Source organism: Choloepus didactylus, chromosome 10, assembly GCF_015220235.1.
Source record: "Choloepus didactylus isolate mChoDid1 chromosome 10, mChoDid1.pri, whole genome shotgun sequence".
NCBI classification, from domain to species: Eukaryota; Metazoa; Chordata; class Mammalia; order Pilosa; family Megalonychidae; genus Choloepus; species Choloepus didactylus.
In genome coordinates, this window is record NC_051316.1 from 84,989,549 (window position 1) to 85,015,151 (window position 25,603).

The window sequence follows — 25,603 nt, forward strand, 5'->3', positions numbered from 1 at the left end:
TTGTGTGCAGGAGACAATCATATATACAGGCACACTTCAGAGATATTGCAGGTTTGGTTCCAGACCACTGCAATCAAGTGAATATCGCAATAAAGTAAGTCACATGAATTTTTTTATTTCCCAGTGCATGTAAAAGTTCTGTCTACCCAACACTACTATTAAGTGTGCAATAGCATTATGTCTAAAAAAAGTACATATCTTAATTTAAAATACTTTATTTATTGCTAAAAAATGCTAATCATCAACTGAGCCTTCAGTGAGCGAAATCTTTTGGCTGGTGGAGGGTCTTGCCCCAATATTAGTGGCTGCTATAGTAGAACTTCTTTAAAAATTGGTGTCAGTTCTCTCAAACCCTGCTGCTGTTTTTATCAAGTAAGTTTATGTAATAGTCTAAATCTTTTGCTGTCATTTCAACAGTGTTCACAGCATCTTCACCAGGAGTAGATTCCATTTCAAGAAACCACTTTCTTTGCTCATCTATAAGAAGCATCTCTTCATCCATTCAAATTTTCTCATGAGATTGCAGCAATTCAGTCACATCTTCAGGCTCCACTTCTATTTCTAGTTCTCTTGTATTTCTACCACACATGCAGTGACTTCCTCCACTGAAGTCTGAACCCTCAAAGTCATCCATGAGGGTTGGAATCAATCCAAACTCCAGTTAATGTTGATATTTTGATGTCCTACTATGAATTAGGAATGTTCTTAATGGCATCTAGAATGGTGAATCCCATCCAGCAGGTTTTCCATTGACTTTGCTCAGATTCATCAGTGGAATCACTATCTATGGCAGCTATAGCCTTATAAAATGTATTTATTAAATAATAAGACTTGGAAGTTAAAATGATTCCTTGATCCATGCGCTGTAGAATGGATGTTGTGTTAGCAGGCATGAAAACAACATACATCTCTTACATCTCCATCAGAACTCTTGGGTGACTAGGGGCATTGTCAATGAGCAGTAATATTTTGAAAGGAATCTTTTTTTCTGAGCAGTAGGTCTCAACAATGGGCTTAAAATATTCAGTAAACCATGTTGTAAACAGTTGTGCTGTCATCCAGGCTTTGTTGTCCATTTATAGAGCACAGGCAGAGTAGACTTAGCATAATTCTTAAGGGCCCTAGGATTTTTGGGATGGCAAATGAGCATTGGCTTCCACTTGAAGTCACTAGCAGAACTAGCACTTAATAAGAGAGTCAGCCTGTCCATTGAAGCTTTAAAGCCAGGCATTGACTTCACCTCTCTAGCTATGAAAGTCTTAAATGGCCTCTTCTTCCAATATAGGGCTGTTCCATTACACTGAAAATTTCTTGTTTAGTGTTGCCATCTTCATCAATTATCTTAGCTGGATCTTCTGGATAACTTGCTGCAGCTTCAACATCAACACTGGCTGCTTCACTTTGTACTTTTATGTTATGAAGATGGCTTCTTTCCTTAAACCTCATGAACCAATCTCTGCTAGCTTTAAACTTTTCTTCTGCAGCTTTGTGATGGTTGGGTTCATGTGTCAACTTGGCTAGGTGACCCAGCTGTCTGGTCAAGCGGGCACTGACCTGACGATTGCTGTGAGGATATTTGAGGCCAGTTAATAAACCAACGGGCTGGTTTGTTGGATCATCAGTCAATTGACTGCAGCTGACTGATGACTCATCAAGGGGCGTGCGTGCCTTCCACAATGAGAGAATGCAATTGGCTGGATTTGGTCCGGGTGATCAGTTGAAGGCTTATAAGCCAGACGGTTAGAGAACCTTCACTTCTTCTTCAGCTGCCCAGTGAAGCATTTCCTGGGGAGTTCGTCGAAGTTGCCAGTTCGTTTCCTGAGGAGTTCATCGAGCACATTCGTTGAAAATCCCAGTTCATTTCCTGAGGGGTTCGTCGAAGTTGTCAGTTCGTTTCCCGAGGAGTTCATCGGACATCTTCCTTGGAGTTGACAGTTTGTTACATCTCTCATTGATTCTGTCTCCCTAGAGAACCCTAACTAATACAAGCTTCCTCACCTCTCTCAGCCTTATAGAATTGAAGAGAGTTAGGGCCTTGCTCTGGATTAGGCTTTGGCTTAAAGGAATGTTGTGGCTGACTGGATCCTCTATCCAGACCACTAAAACTTTCTCCATATCAGCAATAAGGCTGTTTCACTTTCTTATCATGCATGTGTTCACTGAAGTAGCGCTTTTAATTTCTTTCAAGAACGCTTCCTTTGCATTCACAACTTGGCTAACTGTTTGGCACAAGAGGCCTAGCTTTTGGCCTATTTCGACTTTCAACATGCCTTCCTAAACTTAATCATTTCTAGTTTTTGATTTAAAATGAGAGATGTGTGACTCTTCCTTTCATTTGAATACTTAGAGGCCACTGTAGGGTTATTAATTGGACTAATTTCAACATTGTTGTGTCTCAGGGAACAGGGAGGCTTGAGAAGAGGGAGAGAGATTGGGGAATGGCCAGTCAGCAGAGCAGTCAGAACACACAAAGTTATCAATTAAGTTCACTGTCTTATATGGGTGCAGTTCATAGTGACCCAAAACAATTACAGTAGTAATATCAAAGATCACTGATCACAAATTACCATAACAGATATAATAATAATGAAAAATTTGAAATATTGTGAGAATCACAAAAATGTGACACAGAGACAAGAAGTGAGCTCATGCTGTTGGGAAAATGGCACCAATAGACTTGCTTGACACAGGGTTGCCACAAACCATTAATTTGCAAAAAAACACAATATACGGGAAGCAGAATAAAGTAGAGCACAATAAATGAGACACTCCTGTGGCCAAAGCCTTTCTCAAGCAGTCAAGCAGTCAAGTCAAGCAGAGAGAAACTGGAAAGCATTTTATTTCTCTGGAATCCTATAGCCTTGGAGGCATGCTCTAGTTTAGAGCAAACTTGAGGATCCAGATTTAGTTGTGAAGTCTTTAGCGCTGAACTGGTGGTTGGTTTTGGGTCACAGGAGCCTAACACGGAGAAGATTAGAAATGGTGGTCTCAGAATTCAGCCAGGGTCTTGAGGTCCCTTTAGCCTGAATGTGACTGGGGTTAGGATTTCTTTCCACTAAGGAACAGAGCAGTTTGGAAACTACAGCAGCTTCTAGAAGCTAGCCAATTTGATGTTCAGCAACTTGGATCTGGACCAGAAATAAGCTGACTCCTTCCCAGGAAAGATTATATAGGGACTGTCTACGGAGTAGGAAGAGGTCAAACCGACCCTACAGAGCGAAGATTGGACCCTGGCTGGGTGCTGCTCAGGCGAGAAAAATACATAGATTTCCAAGGCTTTGTATGGGTTTCAGTGGGGCCACCATATACTGGCAAAATCATGTTGTCTGTATCAACAAGAGCAGTGATAACACTTGGATAATTGGAATATACAGATAATCAAAGATCTCTTTTATCTAATATTTTCAGCCTCCCCACCCCAAATGAAAAAATTGAAAACCTTTCAGTGGATGCTAATAAGAAACTACATTAAGTGATTTCACTTTCCTCTCCCTGACCTTTTTCATTTTCTAGTTTCAGTGGCCAGTTGGAAGAAAGAGGGAACGGGCAAATGCTTGAAAGTTTAGTCATGAACATAATGAAGAGTTGTCCTTAATATTCAAAATAATGACATAACATACACTTGAACTTGTCTGGGACTCTGGATAACAGTGTTGACTGGTCCTCGCTGGGGACTGCAGGTGTTCCGGAAAGCCTTGTCTGGGTCTTAGGTGGCCATTACACTCTAAGCACGGGGCTTTATACTGTAAGTTCCATGAGTCAGAAGAATACCTGTAAAGAGCCCCACCTTAGAGATCAGGAAACCTGGTTCTAGTCTCTGCTCTGCTCTTAAAAGGTCAGGTATTATTTGGTTGACCCTCTGTCTATGTTAGAGCCATGTCTTTTTCAGGTTGTTCCGTCACCCATTTGGCTGTTCCATCCTTCTTTTTCTTGGCCAGATAGGACAAAATCCCTTTTCACTGTCTTACAGCATCAGGAGCCTGGAACTAGAGTTACCATCCCACCATTTTAGAGGGAGCTGTCCTAAGGGTTCCATTTCTACTAGCTTCGGGGACTTGCCTTTGTCTTCTGAGCTCTAGAGATTCTTATGGTATGCTCCTCAAAGGTAAGGGCTGTATCAGTCAGTTTTCTTTGTATTCACCCCTACAGCATGTGCAAGGCAGCCAGTGTTCAATAACTAAATATCCGACCTAAGAATAAAATGGCTTTGTCCTTAATTTCCCCCAGAAGCCACTAGGTGGCACCTTCATCTCAGAGAACCCACACCCCTCCTCTCTCCCGACCTCCCCCCTGCCCCCCCTCCCGACGTACTCAAGCTCTCTTAGCTTCTTGGCACTGTGATTTTGGGAAGTGGCTTGAAGGGGGAGAGAAACTATAGCTCTCTGCAGGGAGAGGAGAGTGGGTTTACGTGCGTCTCCTTTGACAGTTTGAGAAAAACTCCCGGAGGTTCCATAACAATCCCTCCCAATAGCCATAAATAGCATCCCTCACAAGCTGTTCCTCCAGAAATGGGGTAGCTGAGGTGGGCTTTCTAGGTTGGACACTTGGGAGAGGGGCGGAACCCATAGGGAGTGCAGTGGGCTTCCATTGCTGGGGGAACATTCTGCTGGGTCAGTCTATAAGCTTTTGTCAGGTGCTAGCTTGTGCTATGCAGGAAGACAAAAGAAAGAAAAGGCTGATCCTGGGCTCCTGCCCTGGAGCAGATGGTGTGTGAAACCGGGTGGGCTGTGTGGTGGGCCTCTGAGGACCTGGGGAGGGCACAGGAGGGGGTGTGGAGACAGGAAGACGCAGGTTGGAGGGTTGAGACTCAAGGAAGAAGGAGACTCAAGGACTTCATAAGGACTCATGAGAAAAATCTAAAGGCCAAGGGGTCTTTCTTCCAGTGAGGTGCAAGTCTTACCCATAGAGTGGGTGGTTCCCAGCAACTGGAAGGGTGGTATGGCTTACTGGGTGAAAGACTAGTGAAGATACCCAATATTTGGGGATTCCTGACTGTTTTCTGGAGACTGGAGTGTGTGAGGGATTCAGGGGAGTTAAGAGAGGGGACCCTAAGGAGAGCGGGTTAGGCGAGGGGGAAAAGAGAGGCCCTGGGGTCGTCGGAATGTGCCAGATGAGAAGAGAGCGAAGAGAGCGGCGAGGTGGACCAGGGGCTTGGGGGGCTTGGGGGACACAGGGGCAGGCCCTCAGAGTGCGGAGACGCCCTTGTGCCGAGTCGCAGTGTTCTCCCTGGGCGGGGGGCGGATTGAGAGCTGGGAGGTCCCCGGGCGCCGGGGTGGGGGGCGGGGGGGAGACAGCAGGCGCCGGCGGGTGGGGCCGGGAGGGCGAGGAGGAGGGGCCGAGGGGGCGGGGGCGGGCGCGGGCGGCCTGCCCGGGGAGTCACACTCGGCCGCCGCCGCCGGCGCAGCGAGCGGAGACGGTCCGGGCCGAGGCGACCTGACCCGGACGGGCGGCGCGCGCGGGGGCCCCGGCGGGGGGCGGGAGGAAGCGGCGGGCAGCGCCGGCCGCCCGGGCCCTGGAGAAGCGGAGCGGAGAGGAGCTGGGACACGGGCGGGGCCGCCGCAGCTCCGGATGGGACCGGCGCCCGGGGCCCGTTAGTCCAAGCAGGAGCTTCAGGAGAAGCCTTCACGGGGAGACTCACCCCTGCCTTTCCCTCCCCTCCCTCCGGCCCAGGCCTCGCTTCGCTCCCCGCAGGCCCATGGTCCCAGTCCTTCCGCCGCGCGGGCACCCTTCCACCTTACCCCGGTGGTCCTGTTTTTCTCAGCTCCCTGCCCTCTTGCCCCTCCTGTCCCCTTCAGCTGTGAGGCCCCCCAGGCCGTTCCTTTGTGCCAGCCTGCCCCCACCCCCACCCTCTCCCAGTCTCCCCTTTGCCTTCTCAGCTTTAGATTCATGAGGCCACTTCACCTCTCGCTGGTCCCATCCCAGCCGCAGGCCCCCTTGGTCCCTCCCTCCTCCTGCCACCCCACTCTTAGTCCTCAGTCTTTGCCCTAGGCTGCTAGACCCACTCCTTACCCATGCCCAAGGCTCCCTCCCGTCTCTTCCCACTCTCCCCAGTACCCTGCACTTTCTGCATCCCCACTGACTTAGCTTATCCTTACTTCTCTTCCTGGCCCTCTTTCCAGGTTCCAGGCTGGGGGGTGACCGTGCCTCCCCGGTAGGCCTCAGTGGCCCCAGGTTCTGGGGGGCGTGGGGCTGCTGCTTCATCCCCATGGCACTGCCGTCACTCCTGCTGCTGGTGGCAGCCCTGGCAGGTGGGGTGCGTCCTCCCGGGGTGCGGAACCTGACGCTGGCGGTGGTGCTGCCGGAACACAACCTGAGCTATGCCTGGGCCTGGCCCCGTGTGGGTCCTGCTGTGGCACTAGCTGTGGAGACGCTGGGCCAGGCACTGCCTGTGGACCTGCGGTTTGTCAGCTCTGAAATGGATGGTGCCTGCTCTGAGTACCTGGCACCTCTGCGCACTGTGGACCTCAAGCTGTACCATGACCCCGACCTGCTTCTGGGCCCCGGTTGCGTGTACCCCGCTGCCTCGGTGGCCCGCTTTGCCTCACATTGGCATCTTCCCCTGCTGACTGCGGGCGCTGTGGCCTCTGGTTTTGCGGCTAAGAATGAGCATTATCGTACCCTGGTTCGCACTGGCCCCTCTGCTCTCAAGCTGGGTGAGTTTGTAGTGACACTACATGGGCACTTCAATTGGACGGCCCGTGCTGCCTTGCTGTATCTGGATGCTCGCACAGATGACCGGCCTCACTACTTCACCATCGAGGGCGTCTTTGAGGCCCTGCAGGGCAGCAACCTCAGTGTGCAGCACCAGGTGTATGCCCGTGAGCCAGGGGGCCCTGAACAGGCCACCCACTTCATCCGGGCCAACGGGCGCAGTGAGTGTGGCCCGGGCCCTCTGAGGGGCAGGGGAGGGGGTGCCCTGGAGCTTGGCACTGGGAAACTGCATGGAGATGGGCACCGAGGAGCTGAGTATGGTAGTTGGGGTCAAGCAGCACATGTGGACAGAGCCCCTGTGAGAGGGCTCAGGCATTCTGAGGGGTGCTTATGGACTTCGTAGGCAGATGTAAACGAGGAATAAGAGATGAGGGCTGAAGCTTGTATCAGGGGACAATGTGGGATTTGGGAGAGATTGAGTTTGGGGAGTGATGTGAGTGCCCTGGAATAGCGATTGTGGTTAATGGCCCCTTTGATGTGTGTGCCTGTCTGTGAGCAGAGACTTCCCTAGCCTGGGCACCAAGATCCTTGGCAGCATAAAAATTGTGATGATGCCCAAATGGGCTTGGGGGCTGAGCAGATTTGGTTGGGAAAGACAGAGAGAATTCTGAGCAGTCGGGCCTTTGAGCCTAGGGACAGCAGGGAAAGTGGGGGTGGCAGTGGGGAGGGATGGGTGGTGAGCAGCAGGCAAGGCTTGCGGAGGAGGAGGGGCTGGAGGGTGACAGCTCCCTTCCTCTGGGATCTGGAGTCAGGCTCTGACCTTCTGCCAGATGGTCCATATGGCCCCAGGGTACTGAGGACCTAGACCTGCAAGGGGGAGGGATGGGGAGCATCTGCTGGACTGATGGCTGGGGTGCTGCTCCTTTTCCAGCTGAAGATAGAAATGCAGATGATCCGGAGAGGGGGCTGTTTGGGGGACCTGGATACCTTCTCAGGGTTCTCCTCTGTCATGTGCCTGTTCCCAGTTGTGTATATCTGCGGCCCTCTGGAGATGCTGCATGAGATCCTGCTTCAGGCCCAGAGGGAGAACCTGACCAATGGGGATTATGTCTTCTTTTACCTGGATGTCTTTGGGGAGAGTCTCCGCGCAGGCCCCACACGCTCTACAGGCCGGCCCTGGCAGGACAATCGCACCCGGGAGCAGGCCCAGGCCCTCCGAGAGGCCTTTCAGGTATCATTTGAGCCATACCTGACAGAGGAAGGGGATGAGGTGCTTCATTGGTGATTTTCTGTCTCTCACAAGACCCCTACATAAACCCTAGGAAAAGGACAGGAATTCTGAGCTCAGGAGGGAAATGAACAGAGGCTTTCCAAGTCTGGTATCACTCTTCCTTACTTCCCCATCTTCGCAACTCATTCAGTGTATCTGCCAAGACTGACTGGCTATCTCCCAGAATCCCAGAAACTGGATTTCCTAAATGCCGGTAGTAGGTTCTTCTGTGGGAGAGAAAAGTTCAGGAAAAGATGTGGTCCCAGTCCCTGGGAGGGCTTCCACCGTTCTGGAGAGACGAGGCATAATTGCGGCACAGTTAGATGGAAGTACTAGAAAGGATATGATTATGGGCCCTGGAACAGTCACTAAGGACTTGAGTGGTTCGGAGGAGGAAGAGTCAATATGGGCTGGGTTTAGGGAAGGCTTTATAAGGGAAGCAAAACTCTATTGTGACTTTAAAGACAGAGGTCATATTCATAGAGTGGGAGAGGGAATTCAGGCAGCCTGAGCAAAGAGCAAAAGATAGGAATGGATATATCGGAGGGACCAAAAAGATACTTAACCTGACAAAGAAGAAGCGTTCATTTGAAGCAGATGCAGAAAATAATGTTGCAAGGCTATATAATCAGATTAAGGAGAGCTCTGATACTAAAATTAAGGTGCTTGGACTTTGGATTTGGGATCCTTGAAGTTTTTCTGTAAAGGTGAATATAGTGACAGAATTCAGGCTGGATTACATGAGGACGAGACTAGAGGCAGTGAGACCAACTGTAGTAGGTTGGAAAGGAGTGATGTGACAAGGGCTTGAACTAGGGTAATAATGGTAGGAATGGAAAGAAATGGATTTCAGAAAGAATTTGTAGGGAAAATTCACATGACTCTGCTCATGTCACCCGTCTGCTCAAAACATCCAAATTCTTATTTCCTACAGAATAAAGTGCTGACACCTTACCACAAAATTTAAGACCTTCTACAGCCTGGTCCCAATCTACTTTTTCAGTCTTACTTCCTAGTGCCCCTCATCTGAGTACTTCAGCCCACTAGACCTCTCTCATTTCCCTCGGCCCCTAGCTCTTTCCACATGCCTTTGTGCTCTTGTCTCCTGTCTGAATGTGCTGAATTCTCTCACCCCAGGTCTCTACCTTTCAAAATCATACCCATGAGGCTTTCCCTTATTCTCCCACCAATTTTTCACTAGCTTATTTACCTAAGTGTTTCTTATTTATTTATCCATACCCCTCCTTTTTCCAAAAAGGATTTGAGGTGGCTTGTGAGGTGACTTTAAAGTCCTTTCAACCCCGAGATGCTCTCATTCTAATAGATGTAATAAGGGCTGGACTTGGGTGTCCATTCTTCTCCAGTGAGTAAGGTTTTATGTGGCTGTGATTATATAGTTGGTTGTGACTGACTAGTGTGTGTCCGAGTGTGAATGACGTATCTGTTTACGTGCCTGAGTATGAGTCTGTGACTGTCACACTTGAACACAGGCAGTGGCAGGGCAGGTTTTGTTTATGCTATAATTGTTGCGTAAAACAACTTTCTCACCTTTGTCTGCCTGGATTGTGCTTGCATAATCCAGAGGACTCAGACCAGTTATTTTCCCTTCTAGGAAACAATCCCTGAATCCCCAGGTTGGACTGAGTTTCCTACTCTTGTGCTTAACTCTGTCTATCATGGAACTTACCATATTAACCAGTCAATATTTGATCCATTCATTGATTGATTTGGAGATTGACTCATTCACCTTTTATGTCCCAGTTACTGAGCTAGGTCCTGGTATGTAGTAGAGAACAACAAATGTGGTCCTGCCTTTTTGGAACATACATTTAGTGGAACAGACAGATAATATGCAAATAAGCAAATAAATACAAATTTTGGGACAAATTATGGCAAGTGCTACTTAAAAAGAGAGAATAGAAAGGTATGAGAAGAAAATAACGAGGGTATTGTCCTTTAGCTGGTGCAGTTAAGGAAGGTCTCTGTGACTCTCAGGTGGGAGAACTCCACAGCCTTCTAGGTTGTATTCTTTTGGAGGAAGGAACAACTCTCTTTTTTTGTGTGAGAATTCCTGCCAGTCAAGGCTCCCCAGTACTTGGGGTAGGGGAAGTAGGGAGTTAGTTAGCTAACAATCATTTATATCAACTAACCCTCAGTTCTCCCACTCACTTTAGGCATTATTCAGATCGAAAAACAAAGGGAGATTTTGCTACCACACAAGAGATCAAGAAAATGGGAACTAGGAAGGCAAGAATCTGCTGAAGGGAAATCCAAGGGTCTGGGGTGAGGTGAGGGAAAGGGGGTGACAAGGTGTCTTCTGGCAAAAGTACTGTCATTCTTTTCCAACGCTGACTCAGAGCAGGGGTGAGGGAAGTTAGGTGGTCCTCTCTGGCAGAGCCCTTCCCCCAGAGATACCTGTACCTCTGGGGTCTGGGTACCTCCAGGCCATCCTGGAGAAGGTGGCAGTAGGGGTGGGGGGGCCTTGACCAAATGTTTAGAGCTTTTTTGCTCAAGGAAAAGATTCCAGCTCGTGCTGGATACTAGCTTTGGTGGAGAGGGCTCTCAAATTAAGTATGTTGTTATGACTTTTCTCCCCGATTAACCCATAAGCTGCTTGAGGGCGGTGATCATGTTCATCTTTGTAGTCCATGTGCCCAGCACATAGTAGGTATTTCATACATATTTGTTGAATAATTAAGAGGTGTGTTGGGGAGAGGAGGGACAAGACTAAGAATTCGTCTAGACAGTAATAGAGCTGGCAGGCACTGTAAACCAAGATGATCAACCAGGATAGAGAAGAATAAGCAGATGCAGTGGAACTATATCAACAAATGACCAGGCTCTAAGGATTCAGAGCCCAAGCTGGGCGATCGAGGACTAGAGGGTCAGAAACCCAGGCAGAGGTCACAACGGAGGTGACTAGCATGGGACCGGTTACAGTCTGGAAACACCGGCAGCCAGAATTGAAGCTGAGCACTGAACAAGAGCTGTTTAAGGCAGAATCTCTTCGCAGAGATCGTTTTTTGTCAGTTTTGGCCACTGTTGACAGCCCTCCTCGCACTGCGGAGCTGCAGGTCTCAATGGGGGTGGGCCCTCGGTGGTTCCTGCTGGTGCACATGTCCTAGGAGCATGCCTGGCTTCCCGGCTGGCCACCCATGGGGAAACCCATAATTATTGGCAGCTTTTACTTTTTTTTCTTTTTTTTTTTTTTAATTTTCACCTAGGATCCACCCTTGAAAGGGGACACAACTACTTACCTTCACCTTCTTTTCTTTAGCCCCTGAGTAAGCACAGAAACTCTTCGGAGGTTTTTTCTTTTTCTTTTTCTTTTTTTCTTTTTGTTATTTTAGTTGCTAGTAACCACAGCAAAACAGAGTGTAGTATAGCAGTTTTCAAAGTATGGTCTCAGGATCCTGGAGGGGTCCCTGAAATCCCTTTAGGGGGACCACGAGGTCAAAGCTATTTTAAAAATAATACTGAGATGTTATTTGCTTTTGTCACTTGTTCCTCTGTGATTGTACGATGGAGTTTTCCAGAGGCTACATGACGTATGATGATGTCATTGCTCTGGCAGCTGGGGAAGGTGGACTTGTGTAGTGCTGTGTTTTCAAAATCTGCCAGTTTTAATTTCTAATATGGTAAATACCTATAGGTATAATCTATGTAAACAAAAGCTCTTTGGGGTCCTCAATAATCTTTAAGAGTATAAAGGGGACCTGAGATCAAAAAGTTTGATATTGCTAGTCTAGCAAACACACCTAGAGAATTAATGTTAAGAAAGCATTATCTTCAGCCTTTATTGAAATATTTATCGTGTTACATCTGATTTTTTTCCAGTTTTCTTACTGACTTTATATATTGTCTGACTTTATATATATGTCCTACTCTTCTATTTTTCTTTTCTTTTTGGAACAGGTATTATTGGATGAATCCCTTCTGACCTATCCTTAGTCTCCCCCCATATTTTTATTTTGCCTGAAAGTGGAAGAGTTAGGAGTAGGTAATCAAGCACCCGGTGCTTTGTAAGATTAATTACATCTTGAACCAAACCCCAGTCTAGTATAATGGATGCATATTAGAAATTAACTTCATTATTTCCTGCCGGGAATGAACTGATACATAGTAGATGATGTATGGCATGTTTAGTATTTCTATGGTCTACATGTACTTTCTATGATGGAAGTTAGCAAAACTGGTAGATAGATTTTAATCTATCATTTCACAAAGTCACAATTCACAAAATGTAATTAACTGAAGCCTTTCCTTGAAGTTGTGATGCCAATTTCCTGCCCAAAGCAGAGGGTGGTCTCAGAGACAGTGTGGGCTGAAGCAGGGGCAGGGGCAGGGGCAGGGGCTGGTAGTCCATCAGCTAAGGCAGGGAAGAGGTGTGAGGGTCCTGGGGACCAGGCAGGGCACTTTGGTGAGGGACACTGCCCTGTGTGCTGGTGAAATGTGTGCATGCTGAGATCTCACGTGTGATTTGTTTATTATGAAATGTGTGTGGGTGTATGACTGTCTCTGTGACGCATGCCTGTTATATCGTAACGTGTAGAACCACTCGAGATTGCCGCACAGTGCTGCTTATGGTAGGTGTTCCACACACGTTGAACAAATGAACTCACAGCTTTTTCAGATGGAATCAGTGTCTCCTAGTATTTCCCTCAGTTGTCACAGGGCCTGAAATCTCTTTAATTCACTGGATTGAGGCACTGTGCTCAAGTGGCCCAAATGAAAAAATAAACATTTTACTGACAGCATCAACAGCAGTTAACACCTTATAGAGGGATTGTTAATCAGTATTGTCCATGGTAGTGAACACGTACCTAGTGAGGATGCAACAGGGAAGCTGTGAGAGCTGTGAGAGCCGCAGTAGCCTGCCAGGAAGGCCTAAGTAGTGGTAGGGGCTTCAGGAAGATGATGGGCTGGGTTTGGGGGATGGGGTTGACTTCACCTATTTTCCAGACTCCACCTTCCCAGAACCAACCATATTGATCGCTCATGGAGGAATGCCATACCCTCTCCCCAGATGTATTACACACACATACACACACACACAGAGTTCAGCAAAGTATCTTTTCAGCCTTCAAACTCACTCATGTATTCTTTTACCTCAAGTTTCCCCATCCTGCCTCATTTCATCCTCTAATGTCCATCTGGAATCCTGCTAACTCTCCCCCATGTGCCATTGGTACAGACGGTATTGGTGATCACATACCGAGAACCCCCAAATCCTGAGTATCAGGAATTCCAGCATCGTCTGCTGATGAGAGCCCGGGAAGATTTTGGTGTGGAGTTGGCCCCCTCCCTGGTAAGTAGATCTCTCTCTCCCTGAGAGTCAGGCCAGGTTTTGAGGAAGGAAGGGGTCCTCACCCTAACTAAGCATCAAGCCTTGGCCCTGGAGCAAGCCCCACTTTGGGGGCTGTCCCTTTCCATCCAGAATGTTTCCTTCTTCCCTAGGGACCAGTCAGGTAGGGATGGCACCTTAGGAGTGAGAGGAGGGAAGGAAGCAAACCAGAATAGAGAAGAAGTAGAAGGATACCCCAGGGATGGGAAAGGGGTCTGGGGAAAGGGCTTCTCAGGATATTTGGAGAGCACTGCTCAAGTTGCCATCCCCAGATGAACCTCATTGCTGGTTGCTTCTATGATGGGATCCTGCTATATGCTGAAGTCCTGAATGAGACATTACAGGAAGGAGGTACCCGGGAAGATGGACTCCGAATTGTGGAGAAGATGCAGGGACGAAGATACCACGGTAATGAAGAGGGTCAGGTGGAGGCTGGAGGGCTGATATCAGGCTCAGGAGGGGAATGGGGAGAGGAAGATACAGATACCAGGATCAGGAGGGCGAGTTAGTTGGGGTCAGAGACTGTGGCAGAGGTAGACACATATCAAGAAGGGAGGTGGGTAGGGGTCAGACTCTGAGGTAATTGGAGGAATTGAGGGGAGAGAAGAGAGGCGTAAGGTAGATCTCAAAGAAAGGGGTACTCTTTTCTATCTTAGGTGTAACTGGACTGGTTGTTATGGACAAGAACAATGACCGAGAGACTGATTTTGTCCTGTGGGCCATGGGAGACCTGGATTCTGGGGACTTTCAGGTGATGGGGGAGGAGGCAGGAGAGAGAGTGTGGGCCTTGCAAAAGCCAGCTTCCAAGGTTCGATGGGGAGAGAAACAAAGTCACTAGAGGCAGGGACTTATTTTCTCTGCTGGAGCTGCATCCTGGGTGGGTGGTAGGTTGGGGAGAAAAGCAGCAAAATAGCTAAGTCTGGGGAGGAGGTTGGTGTGAGGTGGCCTGTGGGCCTAGTTCTCTCCCTCCTCACAGCCTGCAGCCCACTACTCAGGAGCTGAGAAGCAGATCTGGTGGACAGGACGGCCTATTCCCTGGGTGAAGGGGGCTCCCCCCTTGGACAATCCCCCCTGTGCCTTTGACCTGGACGACCCGTCCTGTGATAAAAGTGGGTGTGTGCAGGGACTGGGAGCAATCTTCCTTCCTTTACTTTCCATTTCTTGCCTCCACCCTAACATCCCCACTCTTACTGTATTTTTACCTCTGCTACTTTTACATCCCTCCCTCCTTACTATTTTCCCCTAAGAAATCTGTTTATTCCCTGTACTCTAAGCATCACCACCCTCCCCATTCTTAAAACTCCACACACAGTCTTTCTCAGGGCCTGTCTCTCCCCTTCAGCTCCACTTTCCACTCTGGCGATTGTGGCTCTGGGCACGGGAATCACCTTCATCATGTTTGGTGTTTCCAGCTTCCTCATTTTCCGGTGAGTTCTGAGCTTTCCACTGACTGACTCCCTCCCCTCCCCATTGCTATACAGGCTTCTGGCTGAGGGCCGGTGGTCCCTGTAACCTGGGGTAGCGGTAGCAGGCCTCTTAATTTAGTGGTTGTCTCTTAGCTCTAACAACATCATCCTTCTGCCTTTCTCCTAGTTGTCTTAGCCAAGGTGTTTTTTGTTCAGTTTTCAGTTCCAGTCTGATTACACTAACTGGTGATTTTGAGTGGGGTTAAGTTCAAAGGTGAATTTTCCATGGTTGTTACCATTTTAAGAAGGAACTTTTACCATCAACCTCTGTGTTTGGAAATGAGCATAGGGCATGTGTCAGGTATGCAGAAAATGCATCTTTATTGTTCAGTCCTCTCTCTTGGTTGTAACCACTGCTGCTTCAGGAGTTGCAGGGAAGCTCCTGTAACTCCAGTGCTGGCCTGTGGGGTGGCAGGATTGGGCTTGCCAGTCAACTGAGATGTGCAGTCCTTACAGAAAACTCATGCTGGAGAAGGAGCTGGCTAGCATGTTGTGGCGCATTCGCTGGGAAGAACTGCAATTTGGCAATTCGGAGCGTTATCATAAAGGGGCAGGCAGTCGCCTCACGTTGTCACTGGTGAGCCCTTGTCTCAGCTGTCCCTCTGTCTCCCTCTGAGTTCCTGTCCTTTCTTATCCTGGACCTTCCCCAGCACATTGGCCTGTAATGATAGTCCCTGCATTGCCACCATCATCTAATGTTCCTTTCATCCTTCCACCTCCATGTTGCCCTTGGCCCCAGCGGGGATCCAGTTACGGCTCGCTCATGACAGCCCATGGGAAATACCAGATCTTTGCCAACACCGGTCACTTCAAGGTGAACAGTCATCTGCTTATTCTGGTCCCCACCATTTCATCCTGCCTCATCCCCATCTGCTACCTCTGCCCATGAACCTCTGTCCCTCATCCCCACTCCTCTCTGTGCCCAGCTGAGCTCCTGGATGTGCCCACAGTTCTTCAGTATTCCCTAGCATCCAGAAACTCCTTGTGATATTAATTTTACTTTTCCTCCTTCACTCCCACCGCCAGGGAAATGTTGTCGCCATCAAACACGTGAATAAGAAGCGCATTGAGCTGACCCGACAGGTTCTCTTTGAACTCAAACATGTAGGTACCAGAGCATGGGCTGAGGACAAAGGGTAAATAGGCACAGGGAAGAAGAAAGGGGAAGAATTTGGAATATGAAAATTAGCTAAAAAGCTTATTTATAAAAGATTTTAAATTGTAGGTGCAACGAAGAGAAAGGTCTTCTCATGTAGTGGCAGGTTTTTGTATCTAATTTTTAGCTCCTTTCTATCTCTTTTTCTTTCCATTGTGTTTTTCTGCTAGATGAGAGATGTTCAGTTCAACCATCTTACTCACTTCATTGGTGCCTGCATAGATCCCCCCAACATTTGCATCATCACTGAGTATTGTCCTCGTGGGAGCTTACAAGTGAGGGACTGGTGGAGGAGACTGTGGGGTGGGGTGGGGTAGGGGATAGGCCCAAAGTTACATTGACTCTATGCCAGGTGATAGCTAGTGGGACCAGGACAGTCACATTCTCTATTCTGTGTCACTTACCAGGATATTTTGGAAAATGACAGCATCAACTTGGACTGGATGTTTCGTTACTCACTTATTAATGACCTTGTTAAGGTGAGTCTTCCCTACTCCTTCTTAAGAACTTATCCACTTTAAAATGCCTGCATTTTTCCATCTTTGCTTAAGGTTTCTCTCCATCTACTCCTCTGACAATCCCATTCTCTCCATTTCCCCTGATTCCTATGACTGAGTAATAATGGGTAAACAAAAGATCTGGGGTTTATAATTGGGTGTAATGATTTTTATCTGACTTGGGGAGTTCTATACCTGTAAAGCATTTTTGTCTTATAGCCCTAGATATCTCAGAACTCTCTCCATAATCTTTTTCACCTCCAAGAACATATATTAAAACTCCTCAATAGGGAAAAGATGAGTGGGGTCTCCAAACATATTTATATCCTATTTTTTTTCTCATCATTTTGCTCTCTGAACAATATTTGGCATATCCGCTCCTTTGTTCAGAAAAACTGAAAAAAGAACATTTACTAGTAAAACTAGGAGGAAAATTACACTAAACCCTTGGTAACTTCTGATAGAACATATTAGGTTTCAGTTATTTTCAAGTGACTCACAGTTTCATGAATTTGCTAAGGCATAATTTGAACCTTGCATGAGTTGGACAAATGTTTAGAAGCAAGTATTGTAGCCTAGTGAGCAAGCCTAGTGGAATCACCTCATGTAACCACCTGAAGCTGGCTTTGATTTCTCTGCTTAATTCTCATGAAGTTATTTAAAAAAATACTTTTTTGAGGGTGAAAGTTTGCCATCAAACGAGAGACAAAATGTTAGGTAAAAGGCATGTTATAAGAAAAACATGACACTTGACAGAGAAATTATTTAATGAAAAAGTGATTTAGAACAAAGCTTGAAACCTAATCATTTATGGGTTCATACATTTGGAGATTCCCAAAGGCTTTGTCGATATCAAAGTTTTACTGTATAAAAAAGAATTCAGACACTAGAGTTATGAATTGCTTAGGTTCAGAGCTAAACATTTACAGAGACGTTTTAGGTTAACGTATAGAATGCTGTATCCTTTTTCTGTCCCACCTGAACTGACTCGGGTGGGCTCCCAGGATTTCATTTTTGAGAAGCACCACTCTGCCCTCTTGGGACCTGACTTTTAGTCCTTCACAGGCATAGATTTTCTCCTCTCTGGCCTATAGGGCCAAGAGTTTCAGGTTTCTGCATTGGCTTGGCAGCTGTCTCCTTCTTTTGTTCGTTTTTCAGATTTTTCTAATTTACTAGTTTGTCCACTTTCTCTCTGGCTCAGCATCCCCTCTAGTCAGTCATATTCCTCCTCCACCCTGACCTGCCTGCCTACACATGGTAATGCATTAGTGTTTACAACTGGTCCTTCTTTCTTGGTGCATCTAACTTTTATTGATACCCAGGTCTCACGCCATGTTTTTCTAACTAGTGGTCATGCATTTGAGGCCACCATGGGTAGTATATCATTCTCGGAGTTCACCCTCACAGTTAGTTCTCTTCCCTTCTCTATCCAGAAGACAGACTGTCCTTTCAGGGGTAATAACCGATAGTTCCCCTCGTCCCTCCTCCTAAGTATTTCTCCTGGTGCCTGTATACAGTTTATGGTACCAAGGAGGGATGACTCTTCTGTCTGCCTGCTTCCTTGAGTAGAAATCATGCAAAGGATGCCTTCCAAAATCAGCATATTGTTTTTATGGTCCCAAGATGTTTAGACAGCTAGCCCACTCCCCTGCCATGGAGAGGGGGTATCCCCATCGAGATAGGATCCAAACCCGTGACTTGATCTGTATCCTGCAGGGCATGGCCTTTCTCCACAACAGCATTATTGCATCCCATGGGAGTCTCAAGTCCTCCAACTGTGTGGTGGATAGTCGCTTTGTGCTCAAAATCACAGACTATGGCCTGGCCAGCTTCCGATCAACTGCTGAGCCTGATGACAGCCACGCCCTCTATGCCAGTGAGGCCCTTCCCCCACCACCCACTTTTTATACTGCTTCTCTGACCCTGATCATCTCCACCTCGGGAAGGTGGGAGAGGGATATGGGGTGTTAGTATCATGGGAAACATTATGGGGATGAGCCTGGTTGGGCATGGGGGAGTCCTATTTTGGGGACTTGGCCAGCCTGTTCCTTCTTTTCAGAGAAGTTGTGGACTGCCCCCGAAGTGCTCGGTGGGAACCCCTTACCAACCACAGGCATGCAGAAGGCTGATGTCTATAGCTTTGGGATCATCTTACAAGAGATAGCACTTCGCAGTGGTCCTTTCTACTTGGAGGGCCTGGACCTCAGCCCCAAAGGTGACAGTCAATCCACTACCCACAGCCTCTTCTACCTGAGGGGCCCTGTCCTTCATCCAAACAATTTATCACCCTCAGAGATTGTCCAGAAGGTCCGAAATGGTCAGCGGCCCTATTTCCGGCCAAGCATTGACAGAACCCAACTGAACGAAGAGCTAGTTTTGCTGATGGAGCGGTGTTGGGCCCAGGACCCAGCTGAACGGCCAGACTTCGGACAAATTAAGGGCTTCATTCGTCGCTTTAACAAGTGAGAGGGCACGAAGGGACAGGGGTTCCCCAGGCACAGAAGCCTCATCAGTATGGGAGGATGAGGTGGGACTGGTGGGTTCAGACGGTGGGTTGGGGAGGAAGTCCTGGGAGTCCTGGTAATTGTGGAGCAGGTACCATATCTTGGCCTCCCCCCCCCCCCAGAGAGGGTGGCACCAGCATATTGGACAACCTCCTGCTGCGCATGGAGCAGTATGCCAATAACCTGGAGAAGTTGGTGGAGGAACGCACACAGGCCTATCTGGAGGAGAAACGCAAGGCTGAGGCTCTGCTCTACCAAATTCTACCCCAGTGAGACCTTTGACCTCTTCCTGAGTTTTCCTTTGGGATTTGCTCTGCTAGGTTCTGCCTTATTGACCTCCTGAGAAGTCACTTTCCAACCCTTAGAACCCTGCTTTGTTATTCTATCTTCCCACGGTGAGCCCTTCTGGCTATAGACTCATTCTGTCTCCAAATGAGCTGTGCTGCCTTCTGTCTTTCTATCCCTTTTCCTTAGGAAAAAACTGCTCTACCATGTCCTTGCTCCAGCAAGTATATGTAAAAGTCCTAAATAGAGGCACATGGCCCCCATCCTCCTGGGATCCCCTCCCAACTTCCATCACTTATTTCGCCCTAGACCATGTCTTCCCAGACACCTTTCTTCTCCACCAAGCTCAGCTTTCACATTAGCACTCATTCTTGCTACAGCCATATACTCCTTTCTGAGTTAGGTTCAAATTTCTCCTTTGCTTCCTAGTTCAGTGGCAGAGCAGCTAAAACGGGGAGAGACTGTACAGGCTGAGGCCTTTGACAGTGTCACCATCTACTTCAGTGACATTGTTGGCTTCACAGCCTTGTCGGCGGAGAGCACCCCCATGCAGGTGAGAGCCATGGGTGAGAGGTAGGGAGTGGGATAGGGACCTGGGGAGCTTCATTGGCACATAGGGGTTCCTTGATAATAGGGAGTTTGTTCTGGAGTTCCCGTATCTTGTTAGGGCTTGTGGGTTGAGACTTCTTAGAAAGTTGGGCACAAGTCTCAGGCCCTCTACTTTCCCATCCCTGTCAGGTGGTGACACTTCTTAATGACCTGTATACCTGCTTTGATGCCATAATTGACAACTTTGACGTCTACAAGGTGAGAACTGAGGCTACCCTTTTATTGAGACCTCTTTAAAACCCTATCTCCCTTTACCACACACACCTTTCCCACTTCAGGATGAGTTTTCTCTCTGGCATCCTAGTGCTCTTTGTAGATAAAACTGGTGCTGGTGCTATAACTGTACACTCCAGTCTAATTTTTTGTGAATCCTTAGGCTTCCCTGATCAGAACCATAACTACCCAAGGTTTAGCCCCTAACTGCTTCTTCTTTGCTCCAGGGGTATAAAGACAACCTTCCCATTTTTCCTCTTTCTCCAGCCCTCTCCAGATGTGGAAGAATCATACAAGATGTGGGTACAGAAAGATTCATTGGGGTGAGGGGCAGGTTATGAAAAAACTGCTATAAAGTTTTTGGTGAAGTCATCGAGTTGGCAGAGGGTGGACTTCATTGTGCTTTGCAGTAAAAATGGTCTAGATCTGAATACGGGTTTTGTAATTAACTGTGTGGCCTTGGGCAAGTAATGGAATCTCCTTGAGCCTCTGTTGTTTTATCTGTGAGATGGGAATAATAGCTTTGTAATGGCAGATAATATCCTTTCCTCTCCCTTCCCTTTGGACTTACTCTACCATCTCTGTTACTACTGTAACAAAGAACTCCATGAACTCTTTACCCAGATTCACCAGTTGTTTATATTTTCCTCAGTTTACTTTGTTTTTAAAATCAACCTATCTTCCTCTCTTCCTCCTTTCCATCCATTTTCTGAACTATTCGAGAATAAGTTCCAGATATAGTGGCCCTTTATCTCTAAATACTTGAGTGTGTACGTCCTAAAAACAAGGACATTCTCTTACATAGCTACAGTACAATGAACAAAATCAAGTGCCTGCTTTCTTCCCCTTTCACAGTTTGAGCTGTCTGAGGCCCATTTCACAAGGCCTGCTTTACCTTCTCACAGCACTCTGTCCTCTTTGGTTTAGCCGTTTTCTTGCATCCTGACAGCAGAGCGTATTTGTCCTTGTCCTGTTGCAGACCAGGAATCCACTCATTTAGCAAACATTTACAAACTATTCACAAGGTGCTGGGGTGGAGAGGGATTTCAATCTCAGGATCATGGCACTCATTTTCTGGCCTCCCATGCTATCAGGATGATTCGTAGTGGTGTCCAGCTTGTCTCCTTCTATTCTTCCCCATTCCCACTGATACAGATAGTGATGACCTCTTAATCCCCTTTCCAATCAGGTGGAGACGATTGGAGATGCCTACATGGTTGTATCTGGCCTGCCAGGTCGAAATGGTCAACGCCATGCCCCAGAAATTGCTCGGATGGCCCTAGCATTACTGGATGCAGTTTCTTCCTTCCGTATCCGCCACCGACCCCATGACCAGCTGAGGCTACGCATAGGGGTCCATACTGGTAAGGTTGCCTCTACCCCCAGCCCTAGTCTCCACCTTTCCCAGGCTCTCCCAACCTGTTTGCTTCTAATAGGGCCAGTCTGTGCTGGGGTTGTTGGCCTGAAGATGCCCCGCTATTGTCTTTTTGGAGACACGGTGAATACTGCTTCTCGAATGGAATCCAGTGGTCAAGGTGAGACATTAGCCCTCAACTCCAGCCTCAACTTCAATTTTGCCCCTTTGTTTTCAGAGTCCCTTCTGATTTCTCAGCTTGGGAGAATACAGTTCCTAACTGCCCCTGCCCTTGGGTGAAGTAGGGAGTGGGAAGTGGGTATTTTAGTTCCTGTGAAAGTGCTTTGGGGACACTGAGAGCCTCCTGAGAGGTGGTTGGTTGGGTAAAGCTCCCTCCAATGCCACCCCTGCTTCTGTTGCCTTTTCTTTGACTTTTCTTCCCACCATCCCCCCATCCCTTGCCAGCCTTGAAGATCCATGTTTCCTCTACCACCAAGGATGCCCTGGATGAGCTAGGGTGCTTCCAGCTAGAGCTTCGGGGAGATGTGGAGATGAAGGTGATGGCAGGCCATGGGGAGAGGGTAATGGAAAGGGAGGATAAAAGTGATTATGGGGATTATGGGGGAAGAGAGTAAAATAAAGGGACTATCACAGAAGAATTTAAATTATCTCTGCTCTCCCACTTTCAGGGAAAAGGAAAGATGCGAACTTACTGGCTCCTAGGAGAGCGGAAAGGACCTGCTGGACTCCTGTAAACCCCACTTCTTCCCAAAACAGTCTCCTATTGCCGGTATCTGGGTGGGCAGTGGCCACTGTCTCTCCACATACCAGAAATGGACATTGTTATATGAGATGGGAACCAATGTGCACAAAAAACCTACCTTAGTCAGGAGGCTGTTGCCCTTTGCAGCTCAGTATTGTACATATACCTGCCCGTCTCTGGCCTGGCCCCCTTCCTCCCCATCTTCTGTAAATATCTGTATCTAAATCAGAATATTTTGGCCAAATATAAAACAACAAAAAAAGTCATGGCACCACAGTCTGGGGTAGAGACAACTACAATGAAAGGAGGATACAGGGTATGGACACGGTGAGTCTCACAGAATCACTGAATTAGCAGTATCGGGATGAGGGATGGTCTTTTATGTCAAGTCTACTCACCAAGTACAGGTAGAATTAACTTCTTCCCCATCTCACCAGTACAGACAGAAACAGATTCCATATTCCATACCATCACCCCCTTACCACACTCTCTACCGCCCTGCCCTCCTCCCTGACAGGCAAGGGAAGCTATTTCTTATAATGAATGGGGGTAATCCTCAGGTTCATAGGGCAAAGGCTGCCCCAGGGATAAGGGCACTGGTGTTGTGAAGGTGCAGTTCCTCCGGAATGGTGTATCCAGTGTCTTGATATTACTGACACCCTGAAGGAATGCCAAAATGAGGAATGAGGACAGATCCTGCCCTGCCCCACAGCCCCCACTTCCACCAAGCCAGACAGAACAGCCTCTTCCCCCTCTTTCTTTTCTCCCACCCCCAACACCCAGTCACCCTCATGTACCGGTAGCTGTGGTGCCCTCTGTATCCAGAAGGTTTCAGGCTGTTCCTGACAGTAGTCATGAGGCTGTGAGGAAGAGATACTGCATAACCCTTCACCTGCAGGGCCTCTCTCAACCTCTGGGCCTCTGTTTCCCACACCCCATCTGATCACAGCTATGCATGTAGGGTGAAATGGGTTCTCACCTTTGTGGGGGCAGGAGGCCCTGCTTGCACCAGCTCCATTCGGTAGTCATGGTGTGTCACCGATTTGACCTCAAAAAGCTTCTTTGTGGGTTCCTGTTCTCTCTGTACCTCTTTACTATATAGCCCTATGAGAAGTCAAGGCCATTCTCTCCCAGTTTTTGTCTCTTCCCTCCCCTTTCCCCTTTTCCCAGCCTCTCACCAGATCTGGTGGTGCAGGAGCATCTCCAGCCTGGCTTCGCGCTTCCCTGTAGAAGGGTAGGGAGTGAACAGAGTGGGAGACTGGTTAAGAAGTAGGCTTAGAAGAAACAAATTTGAGATAAAGGAAAATCTTGTTTTTCGGCCCTTAAACCCACTGAACAATCCGCAGTCCCACCAAAAGTTCCTTCCTCTCTTTTTTTCTCTGATTAATGGACTCATTCTGTCCCTCTTGCTCATGCTTCACACCTCGAAGTGGCTGGCAGAGGCTTCCTGGGGACTGGTATGAATCCTTCTGGGTGGTGCTGGTGGGCATGGGTGACTGTGGCTGCAGGGTCAGCAGTCCCTGGTGTCCATGTCGGAAGAAGTAACTCTCAGAGGCATCCTGCATGCTTGGAACTTGATCCAGGTGGTTGGTGGCTCTCTGTGGACCCCAAGTTGAGTGACCAAGATGTCCCTTCTGGTACACACCCTCACCATGAACTTTCCCCAGGAAATTTGGGGCAGCATCAAGAAAAGGGAACAGGCCAAAACCTTATTACCTCCTCCTCCCAGTTGTAGAGTAGGCACTGGCCCCGTGGCAATGCTTCACAGAGCACTTTACATTTCCCTTCAACCTCTGGGGGCTTCCATAGGCCTCGTGCACCAGGTTCTGGAACTTGCAAAAATTTCCAGGATGGTGGTTTCAGAGGATCCCAGTTGCTGTGGTCATTCCAGGTGGCATAATCAGGGGCCAGATCTGCCCCGAGGCTTCTGAACCTTGGAACAGCGTAGGAGCTGAGCTCAGGGCCAGAGCCTGGACAAGGCCCAGAGTCAGCGACAGGACTAGGGCCAGTGTCAGGGCCAGAGCCATGGCCAGGAACTGGACCAGAGCTATGGCCAGAAACCGGACCAGAGCCATGGCCAGGAACTGGACTAGGGCTAGAGCCAGGAATAGGACTGGAGCTAGAGCCAGGAACAGGACCAGAGGTAGAGCCAGGAACAGGGACAGAGCTAGAGGTAAGGTCGGTTGTGGTACAAGGGTCCTCAGCAATACAGGAAACATAGACGGGCTCAAAGCCATGACTCTCATAGCCTATCCTTTGGGTAAAGCTGGATTCAGAGGAGGGTTCCCCTGGACGACTGAGGTCAGAGGAGGCCTGGGTGAGACGGCTGGACTGAGAGTAGGGCCCTGGTGTCTTTGTAGAGAATGCAGCTGCTTTGGCGGTGGAGGCGGCTGCAGCAGCTGATGCCGCTGTTGCAGCCGCTGCAGTTGCTGCGGCTGTCAGGGCAGACCTAGCACCGCCATCTGAAGAAGGAAACTGTTCCGAAGTGGACCCCAGGTCTCCGGAGCTGGGCTGTACGTCTAAAGACCTGAAAGAAAGGGAAGCCGTTAAGGTTGTCAAAAAGCACAGCCGAGGAAGTCAGCAAACCTTCTTTGACCCCTTACGCCTGCAGCCAGAGCTGCGGCTCTCACCGCGTCTCCGTTTCGTCGGTAGATGGGTTAGTCTCCATCTTCAGACACCAGCTACCAGGTTGTCATAGAGACGGCAAATAATTCCCGGAGACTGCGCAGACTGGAACCTGGCGGACGTGGAGCGTGGGAGTGGAAGCAAGCCCTCTGCGGGGCGGAAGTCTTAAACCTGGCGCGGTCTGGGAAGTCCGCGTTTCCCTTCTGATTCCATTCCGCCTCAGCCCGGTTTTTAAGGTTCCGCTGGCCTAAGGCGTCGCTTTCCAAACCCAAGGATGATCCTTTGTGGCTTTCTAAGGGTAGTTAGTTCCTTATGGGGATATGTTGGAGACTTGCATAGAGCTGTGCAATCAGAGGCAAAGCCTACTTGGTGTGTTTGTGGAGGGGCAAAAGTAGCTTTCCCTTCATTCATTCTTAAAAGTTTGGGGAGTGTTTTCAAAATTTTTAAGGATGAAAATACAGATGATAGTGTAAATGCAAAACAGTGAGATGTGTTGTAGTCGAAGGGTAGCAGCTGTTTTGGCTGTAATTGTTTCTCCAATAAAAGGCATAGGCCCCTTACATTGACACCTCCTCCCCCTTACTCCTCAGCTCCCCTTAGAACCTGGCTTGGCCTCTGAATAAGGGCCAGGATTGGGCAAGCCTTATCCCTGGAATCCAGTCTCTCCCTACTCAATTCGGCCTCATTCCTACTGCTATTTTTCTAGAAGCTTGAACCAGGGTGTACCATTAGTCATCAGAACTCATGGATCTGCAGTCAGCTGCTTCTCTGAACACAAGCTGGGCCTCCTTAGTGTCTCTCACTCAAGGGGGATCATAGCCCTGAATTGGTTTTCTTTCCTCTTTGTGGTATTATCTTTATATATT

General features: G+C 48.2%; 2 protein-coding genes across 7 annotated transcripts; one reads left to right on the forward strand and one right to left on the reverse strand.

The window, feature by feature from the left end:
- Positions 1–23,664, forward strand: NPR2 (natriuretic peptide receptor 2). Of its 4 annotated transcripts, XM_037851319.1 has the most exons (24): positions 1–94; positions 3,971–4,105; positions 6,120–6,872; positions 7,677–7,882; positions 13,116–13,229; positions 13,538–13,673; positions 13,922–14,016; positions 14,242–14,374; positions 14,608–14,692; positions 15,188–15,308; positions 15,471–15,545; positions 15,758–15,835; positions 16,058–16,162; positions 16,295–16,366; positions 18,101–18,260; positions 18,444–18,599; positions 18,678–18,846; positions 19,011–19,157; positions 19,603–19,726; positions 19,912–19,980; positions 21,185–21,359; positions 21,432–21,530; positions 21,815–21,906; positions 22,039–23,663. In XM_037851319.1, the coding sequence occupies exons 2-24, from the start codon at positions 4,093–4,095 to the stop codon at positions 22,102–22,104; spliced, it is 3,243 nt and encodes a 1,080-aa protein (XP_037707247.1). In that variant the 5' UTR covers positions 1–94; positions 3,971–4,092; the 3' UTR covers positions 22,105–23,663. The 4 variants fall into 4 exon arrangements, with proteins under 4 accessions (XP_037707247.1, XP_037707248.1, XP_037707249.1 ...); XM_037851321.1 differs by lacking the exon at positions 1–94 and having other exon boundaries at positions 2,311–4,105; positions 6,597–6,872; positions 22,039–23,659; XM_037851320.1 differs by lacking the exons at positions 1–94; positions 15,471–15,545 and having other exon boundaries at positions 2,309–4,105; positions 22,039–23,664.
- On the reverse strand, positions 17,202–25,498 carry SPAG8 (sperm associated antigen 8). 3 transcript variants are annotated; one of them, XM_037851325.1, is made up of 7 exons: positions 24,743–25,498; positions 23,829–24,639; positions 23,536–23,710; positions 23,291–23,336; positions 23,092–23,206; positions 22,910–22,972; positions 17,202–22,772 (listed from the first exon to the last, which is right to left on the reverse strand). In XM_037851325.1, the coding sequence occupies exons 1-7, from the start codon at positions 24,778–24,780 to the stop codon at positions 22,647–22,649; spliced, it is 1,374 nt and encodes a 457-aa protein (XP_037707253.1). In that variant the 5' UTR covers positions 24,781–25,498; the 3' UTR covers positions 17,202–22,646. The 3 variants fall into 3 exon arrangements, with proteins under 3 accessions (XP_037707253.1, XP_037707254.1, XP_037707252.1); XM_037851326.1 differs by lacking the exon at positions 22,910–22,972; XM_037851324.1 differs by having other exon boundaries at positions 17,202–22,972.
- Between the last annotated feature and the right edge of the window lie 105 nt (positions 25,499–25,603).